At 38.7% G+C, this 8,988-nt stretch overlaps 1 protein-coding gene across 1 annotated transcript; it reads left to right on the forward strand.

Annotated features, from left to right (window-relative positions):
• Window positions 1-4,968: 4,968 nt before the first annotated feature.
• On the forward strand, window positions 4,969-7,825 carry LOC109632502 (catechol O-methyltransferase domain-containing protein 1-like). Its single transcript, XM_020091818.2, has 7 exons — window positions 4,969-5,102; window positions 5,317-5,435; window positions 6,038-6,143; window positions 6,670-6,788; window positions 7,233-7,287; window positions 7,372-7,505; window positions 7,597-7,825. The coding sequence occupies exons 1-7, from the start codon at window positions 5,048-5,050 to the stop codon at window positions 7,747-7,749; spliced, it is 741 nt and encodes a 246-aa protein (XP_019947377.1). The 5' UTR covers window positions 4,969-5,047; the 3' UTR covers window positions 7,750-7,825.
• The last annotated feature ends 1,163 nt before the right edge of the window (window positions 7,826-8,988 follow it).

Genomic DNA, 8,988 nt, shown 5'->3' on the forward strand with positions numbered 1-8,988 from the left:
ATAAAAAAAACAAAAAACAAACCCAACCATCAGTGTCAGTGCATCTCTAATCGTGCACGTGTTCTCCAGCCTCCTCAGGAAGCTTTAAACAGACTTGTCATGTTGGGAGACGCAGCTGTCAGAGCCGAGGACAAATCTGAGGATGTCAATTGAATGCTGAGAAATGTCTGTCAGTCGTCTCGACGTCGGTCTCTCCATTGTGATTATCATCACTTAATATTCATGAATGCTTATCTGAGCTGCTGAGACGGTGCCATTAAAGTGACTGCTGTGATTAGAGTGCATCACACGCAGCCTCCCCCGTGACAAACACACGGGTGATGTAACAGCCAAGTGGCGTTACAAGCGTGTCAATATGTGCCACCCCGTGTACTCAGCGACGGTGTCACAGGTCAATTCAACAAGAGGAAAGTGATATTACTTCCCAGACAGGGGGAGTGAAGGCTCTGCTGTCTTTGTGCAGCAGGAGCTTGTGCTTGTGGATTAGCTAAACAACACTGCCACTTGCTGGTCGCATTAAGCTACGAATAAAACACTAAGCAAAGGGAAAATGCAGCTGGAATGAACCTGTGCAGAAAGGCCCAAAAAATAAATATTATTTGTGGACTTATTTCAGGAGCGTCGTGTTTCTAGTTAAAGCCCCCAAAATCAAACACAGATTGGCACATGAGTTTATACAGGCTTGGTTTCTACATTTCTTCTTTTTCCTGCATGGTTTGCAAAATTGAAAAGGCCCGTGCAGTGTCTTCGCTCACACGCGCTAAAAATGCATCAAAACAGGAACCTCTTGAATTATTTTGTTTCGTATTAGAAGTTGTATGTGTCAGTGTTGTTTTCTTGTTTCTCTACCGCCATAGTTTTATTTCCCCTCTACCTCTGAGAGTGTGTGAGTGTGTATCATTGTGGCACTCTGACAGTCACGGCCGGGAGGAGGAACAGTGGTGCGCTCGCCGCAGATGGCAGCACACATTTTTTCATTCCTTAAACAGACACAAAAAGCAGCTGAGGGACCAGGGGCCTGTCTGTAGAATGTGCTGGGGAAGAGTAGGTACTTGGCACGAGTAGCAGAAACAATTAGCGTCACATAAGCAGAGGCCCAGAGCAGCGAGAGAGGGGAGAGAGAGAGAGAGAGAGGGAGGAGGGGGGGAGGCGGTGGTGAAAAAACATGGTGTCTCATTTGCACTGAGAGGACCTTAGCAGAGCCGTGTGCTCACTCTTCCTCATCACGAGCTCAAACATTTTTTTTGAGACAGTCAGTGTCAGGGCTCATTTAATTGATGGGTTCTTGTTGGTGGCGTGTTTTTGTTTGTATCCGTGCATTCTTAATGAGGGAGCACACACAGGAAGCTCTTGTCCTTGGAGAGGCCTCACATCCCACTCACATCCCCAAAATTCTCTTTTTGAACGTTGCTGGCTACCGTCTTCCGTGTTCCTGTTTTGTTTTTTTGTGAAGTTGCAAGAGGAAGAAGACACTCTGCAAACATCGCTCATTAAACTCCACTTACGCCACAGCAGAGCTCAAAGAAAATGTTTAATGTTTAAGTTTTAAATCTCAAAGTCTGTTTTAATATAATCCTCACATGATCGAATGTTAGCGTGACTGTAATCATTCCTGCTCTCTACTGACTGTGAACCACAAACACATGGTTAGAGAGGCAGAACAAAATCCACAGTCCATGATCTGTCTGAGTTTGTCAAATCAAAAGACCATCAGTTATCTGACAAAATTACACTTTTTATGTACGATCTATATTTTTAAAACCAAATATGAAGTGCTTCCTTTTTCCTTGAGCCAATAAATCTCAGTAAGTAAATAGATGTAACATTTTCTTTGTTACTCCACTTAAATAAGTTCTTGAATCTGTATTTTACATGAGTAGATTTATTTTCAGGCACTAGTCACTTCTAGTCTTCTACAAGTATCAGTAAACATCTGTACTAAGTAAATTTTTACAAAACATTGTCTTACATGCTCATATTGTTATTTTTAGTTGAGATAGGTGAAGTGATCCACTAATCCGATCAGAGGGGGCAGGTAACATTTCACTGCTGGATCTGTAAGAGGCTGTCACCAAGACTTACCTAATGATGTAGTAGAACTTTGCTTTGGGAAATAGGTAGCCTACTTTTAGTCTTAATATTTTAAATATATGTAAAAGCAAATACTTACTTTTACTCCAGCAGAAAGGTTAATATAGTACTTTTACTTTTACTTGAGAACATTTATTTTGTGCATTTACTTGAGTAACTCCTTCATAAGACATAACAAGACATAAGTACTGCATGAAAACTGTTTTAACATACTGAGTCTGTTGTGCAACAAAGGTCAAAGTTAGAAAAAAAAAGTGTGATTCATCAGATTTTGCCAAAACAACAGACTCTCAGGGTTTATTTCCTAATCTGGTTCATACTTGTGTGTTTATGTAGTTTCCTGTCAGTCGACCCTCCAGGGCCTTTTAAACAGGTGCAGGATTTTAAGGCTAAAAATTCAACAAACTGATGGAAGAGATGAAATAAAGACGGGGAGAGACTGAGGGAGAAGCAAGATTTCTAAGGATCTCAGAAACAACCTTTCTCCACCTCTAACTAGCAGCCGACTGTCACATCTGAACAACTGTGGATTGTCTAACTGTCATTAAGTGGAAGAGTTCTGCAGTTTAAATGTCACGCGGGTTCAAACTGCAACATTATGCAGCTCAAAGACGGCTGACGTAGACAGAGCTTCCTCACTAGAACCATTATTACTAGACAGATTACAATGGCTGACATGTGCCACATGTTGAATTTCCTATTTAAAGAGTATTTAAATGCACTTTTGACCCTATTTACAGTGATGCTCTGCTAAACCTGACATACATCTGCAAGTTTGATCAACTTTGTGTTTAGAAACAGTCAAATTTTCAGTCATAAAGTTTTGTGATATGTAAATTGTGTGATAGCAGTCGGGGAGTGTGGGCCAGAAACACTGGGGATTATTCTACTAGAAGTTTGAATTGAATTGGATGAAAATGTGAGTGAGCTCAAATAAGAATGTGTTTATGTGCTTAACTTATCTTTATCGGCCTTGACCTTTGATTCCATAACCACAGGATGATGCACTTTAGTCATCACAACTGTACAATTACATTTCTTATTGTCTCTGTTTGAATTCTACAGTTACTGATTAATGAATGATGAAAAAAAGCTCTGTAAATGTGTGTGAATGTGACTTGGAGTGTGAGTGATTAATAAGACTAGATGAATGCTATATAATATGAAGCTTTGAAGGAGGCCTGTAAGATATCTGCTGGGGAAACTCAGTACAGAACAGAAGTTGCTTAAAGTCAGAACAGTTGGAATTCTTAGTAGGTCAATCTCAAAATTATTTATAATGAAATATAAATGATATGATAAAATATTTTTAAGATTTAAGATATTTTTGTGCCTTAAGTAGGCACAACTTTTATTAGAATCTTAGGGGTTTAAGGTGAACTTCGAATCCTAACGAAATTTTATTTTTAATTAAGAAATTAAATGAGTTATTTCACAAGTTAGATTCCCTCTGGTTAAAACTTATTTTTCATTTCAACATACTTGTTCCTTGGCTGCAGGTACCGGCTCGAGTTGTTTGCCCACCTGTATTTGCTGCTGGCCCAGATGGTGGATAGAGAGATACAGACCAGTTCTGCTGACTTACTCAGCTCCCCCCTCAAAGGCCTCCTGTGTTTGGCATCAAACTGTGGGGATTTAATTATAGATTCCTGTGACCCAAGAGAGTTCGGTCAGTGAATGTGCTGCAGGATTCGGGCTGAAGTTTTAGAGGCTGAGAGTGATGCATACAAAGCCAGAATAGGAATCTCAGTGTTGTCCCATGACTTATGGTGCAACCTGGATTTTTATATCTGATCAAAATGAAGCAATCCTGAGGTTTCAATCAGATTTTTACACATTCAGCAACAATAACTGAGCGTGAACACAGGACATTAAATGTTCAAGTTGATGACTTTCTTCTTGCTGTTAAAAGTCCACAAGTCTGTGTCCCTTAAAGAGCAAACAAAAAAATGGATATCGGAAAACACTGTTAATTTGCTGTAGTTAAAGAACATCACCTCAATACTATACAACAAAACATATGGAAAAAACCATTCCACTATTCCACCACTGAGGGGCAACATTTTGTACATGAAAAGATACAGTTTATTACTGTAGTAATGTGCCATAACCTCAGTATGTTGGGATACGTGTCCAACTATGTCAGATGTACCCTTTCACAAAAAAAAATGTAACAACAGAAACTAAAGTCAACTAATTTGTGTCCTAGATTTATTTGAATTCTTTCAGCGTGATGTTCTGCTGTGTTTATGTTGGATGCTTTCTTTTTATGAATGGCGTTAGTCTTGCCTTCTTGAGTGCAGCTCGTAGAATTGTCATGATAGAAAAGTTCACTTGAACACAATTCTGGCATTCTACTTTCTATTACTGATTTCAATTGATTTCATTCAGTCTAATACACATCTAAGACAAACCAGAGCTCCATGTGTTGATGTGATGGACTTTACAACACAGCGAGGACAGTGGTTTCTTGTTAACGTTTCACACATGAATCACAGTGATATACAGCCTTGAGTAATCGTGTAAATTCTAGAGGATGGTAGAACAAACTCAGATAAAACAGGACAAAGTTTGCTTGTTTGATTACAACATAACGTGGTCAGTGCTGGGGCCTTAAAACAGAGACTTATGTCGAGGAACCTAATATTCTGGAATTGAATCTTATGTATTTAACTTTTTAAAAAGTCATGTACTGAGTCTATAACTTTCCCGGTTGCTGATTAAAATGATTTTAAAGAAAATATCTTCAGACACGTTTGTCCAAAATGTATCAGCCTGATAGAAGTTCCCCTACTTATGCAATGTACTGTAACTAAAAAATCAATAAGTTGAACCTTCCTCTCAAAGGTTAAGCAGAACAAACAGATGGTGCTGTACAAAAAGCACTGACACTAGGAGATTCAGTCCATTCAAATTAAAGCTGTTCAACCTTTTCTTTATCAGAGCGCAGAACACGATGGCTGCAGACATTAAGATGCTGTTTTGTGTTGGACTTGCTGTTGTGCTGACAGGTACGAGATGACCGAGGGGAGGGTAACCTGGTTCGTAGCAGAGATTTCTTTGATTGACAGGAGCTAAAATAAGATAAGATTTTATTCATCCCTCACTGGGGAAATTTCGACATTACAGCAGCACAAGGGCATTAAGATAGAATGAATATATATATATATAGATATAAAGAAAAATGTAAACACCATGCAAAGTGTTGTGTTTGTCGTTGCTCAGGCGTGGGACAGTCGGGCTTGATTGGGAAGAGCCACGGCAAAGGGAAGGACGACCCTGTGCTGCAGTATGTAGTGAACAACTCAGTGAGGGAGCACCCGGTCCTCACCAAACTCAGACTGGTAAGTTGGCCACAGACACCAGGGAGAAATCCTCCACTCCTCTCATGTGGTGATGATGAATTGAATCACTGATTTCTTCAAACTGTTTATTGTTAATGAGTTATTTGACATCACTGTGTTGTTTACGGCATCTGGTCATGTCAGCCACAAGATCCCAAACTTTCTACCTCCAACGTTGTTTGTAAGTTTGAAGAATTGCACACAAACTACTGGACAGATTTCCTTGAAATTTAGTAGAGGGGTGGGGCCTGATCTTACATTTTGGTGTGGATCCGGATCAGTAGGCAGATCTAGAGAATTCTTGTTTCGGCCTTGGTGAAGTGCCATTCTAGATTCCTATTCAATTTTTGGATTTAGGATTGAATTGATCACCTTTACAGGGCAGGAACCAATGATCAGTAGGTTATTAAGTCCACAAATATGCGTTATACACACTATTTAACACAATTACAGTTCAGGAATTGAGCAGTACAAATGTTGATCACTAGAGGGCTGCAGAGTGTAAGAGAACACAGCAGTGGCCTCATAAGGCCTCGCCTCCAGTGGAAAGAAATATGTTGTTATAATGATATAGATTCAATCGTTTCATATTTTCTTTATAGAGGACCCTTGAAGACCCATGGAATATTATGATGGTCCCCAGTGAACAAGCCCAGTTTATGGCAATTCTCATCAAACTGATTAACGCAACTAAAGCCATTGAAATCGGTAAGATTAAGTAAAGAGTACACAAATACACACAGCACAAGAATAATTGCAATGACTTTGTGAGCACACAAAGGCAAGTTAAAAGTGAGTATTTTAACTGGCTCAAGGCAACTGAATAGATAATTATAAAATCTAACTACTACTGAACACTTAGCGTTGTAGTTACTGATTTTATGGCAGTAAAATGTTTTGCCCTGAAAGTCATTTATCTGATTATATTAGACAAAACATAATCTGACAGGACAGAGATCTGATCTGTACCATTCAGGCTTAATTGATTCCTGATCGGAGTCATTTACCTTCACTGATCAATACAAATTCATATAGTAAAAATTCCATCAAAGCTGAATCAGTGAAATTCAACCCATATTAGTTTTGACTGATGATGTTTCATTGCCATGACTATTAGGTATTGAGATCTGTGGTTGTGAGAGAGGCTGATACACTCTCCTGTCTTTTCATCCTCTTGAAAGGACTAAAAATATATTTCTAAGATGATTCAGTTTCCATTGTTTTCATTCTGCAGGGATGTACACAGGATACAACGCACTGAGCATGGCTTTGGCCATGCCGGAGAACGGACACGTGATCGCCTGTGAAATAGAAGACACCTATGTAAAGATTGCTGAACCATTTTTTAAAGAGGTGAGAAAACGTCTTTCCAAATATTTCAGCTTCAGGTTGTTCACACAAGTTCAAAGTGAATCAAGTTAAAAATGAAAACTTTGATCTTCGCTCCTCAGGACAGGTTAGGTTACTCAAGTCAAACGTTCAATTCCTGGCTGTAGCGAAACACTTGTATTTGACATTTTGCAAGTTAAGTGCGACTGATTGTTGCCTGTCAGAGGGGAAATTGTGCAGCAGACAGCAAACTGCACGTCCACCTTCTGTCAGTGCATCCTCACAAAATGCTGCAGGCTGGAAAGAGAAAAGGCGTCTACTCAGGAAACTGGGTCACATAAAGATGTCGAAGCCAAGCAGGAAAATCAATATGTTTCAACCTTCCTTAACATCCTCTTTAAAAAACAATTAGAAGCTTAAACAGCCCACAACAAACTCTTAACTCACATATTCTAACCTTCTTTCTAGGCTGAAGTTGACCATAAGATAGATGTACGACATGACATCGCCTTGAAGACACTCAGTAAGTGCTTTTATGGGTCTCTCTCATAAATTCTAATAAAACTGGAACTTCTTTTTAACTTCATTTTGATGTTTGTTTGATCAGATGAACTGATAGCAGCCGGGGAAGCGGGAACATATGACTTTGTGTTCATCGATGCTGATAAATTCAACTACGACAGATACTATGAGAAATCCCTCGAGCTCATACGAAAGGGGGGCATCATTGCAATTGACAATGTGAGTACACAAGCTTCTTTTAGAGAACACATGATGAGGTCCGACACATCTTCACTGAGACCTGAATGAAACATCTCTGTTGTTATTGAAGGTGCTGTGGAGCGGGAAGGTGGTGAATCCTGATCCCAGTGACCTCACCTCCCAGGGACTGGATGCTCTCAACAAGAAGCTGCACCTGGACCAGAGGATTGATCTGAGCATGATCGCTATGGGCGATGGACTGACCATTGCCATTAAACGCTAAATTCACTATAGTTAAAAAATGAAATGTCTTCTTAATGATCCATTGTTTTTTATATTAAATACAAGAGGAAAACGTATTATATTTAAATTTGTGTGTTATTTCACATACACACCACAAGACACTTCTTGGGCGGCTGCGGCTCAGGAGTTAGAGAAGCTTTCTCACAAACAGGAACGTCTGTATTTTGATCCCTGGCTCCTCTAGTCTGCTCTTCGAAAATGTCGTTGGCCAAGATACGCAACCCAGAATTGCCCCTGATGGCTGTGCTGACAGTTTGTGAAGGTGTGTGTGATAGAAAAAGTGCAGCATTTAGTGGCGGCATGAGAACGGTGAATGTGATTTGTATTGTAAAGCACTTTGAGTGGTTGATAAGACTGGAAACAGGATTCCTTTTATGACTATATGAACATGTCAAAGATCACATATGAGACCACTATGACATTAGTACTGTATGAATTTGATGTTTTGATGAAAGATGAAAGTATAATCTTATGTTTTTAAAGAAGACTTGAGATATGAGTGAAAAAGTTCAAATAACAAAAAATTATTTCCAGATAATATAAGCCTGTGTTTATTTTTATGGGCATATTTGGATTATTTAATGCTGTGGTCCGACACATTCAAAGGAAGAATTACACTGTACATGTTGACATGATAGATGTTGAGTAAAAAGAGAAATACTACAATGTAAAAATACTTTTGTTAGAGAATATATTGCTGTGACAGAAGTGGACAGCATGTCTGTGGTTTGTATACAGATCCTTTGCTCAGGGTAAAAAGCAGATATACTGTACTTGTGCAGAAGTAAATGTTAAAGTCCTGCACTTAAAATGTGACTAAACATATACTCTAAAAAATATAAGGATTAACATCAAACTTCAATATAGATGTAGTGGAATCTAAAACAGTTATGAGTAACTGCACTTATACACAACTTGATGTATTTTTTATTCACTGGATTATTATTTTTTTATTTCAACATCTTATATATTTATACTTAAAACTATAATGTATTGTTTTATTTGTTTTACAGGCTATTTGATATTGTAATCTCGGAGCAAGACTTTCCTTCGTGAATAATATCTGATTGTCATTATTAATATTATTATTATTATAATTATTACTATATACAGTGAGTGTATATGTGTTTGAAGAGGACATCGTCAGTCAGTTCATCCACGTCACTGCTCTTTGCCACAAAATGTGAACTCGGGCTCATTAAAGCATCAGCTGACGCTT

Source organism: Paralichthys olivaceus, chromosome 14, assembly GCF_024713975.1.
Source record: "Paralichthys olivaceus isolate ysfri-2021 chromosome 14, ASM2471397v2, whole genome shotgun sequence".
NCBI lineage: Eukaryota > Metazoa > Chordata > Actinopteri > Pleuronectiformes > Paralichthyidae > Paralichthys > Paralichthys olivaceus.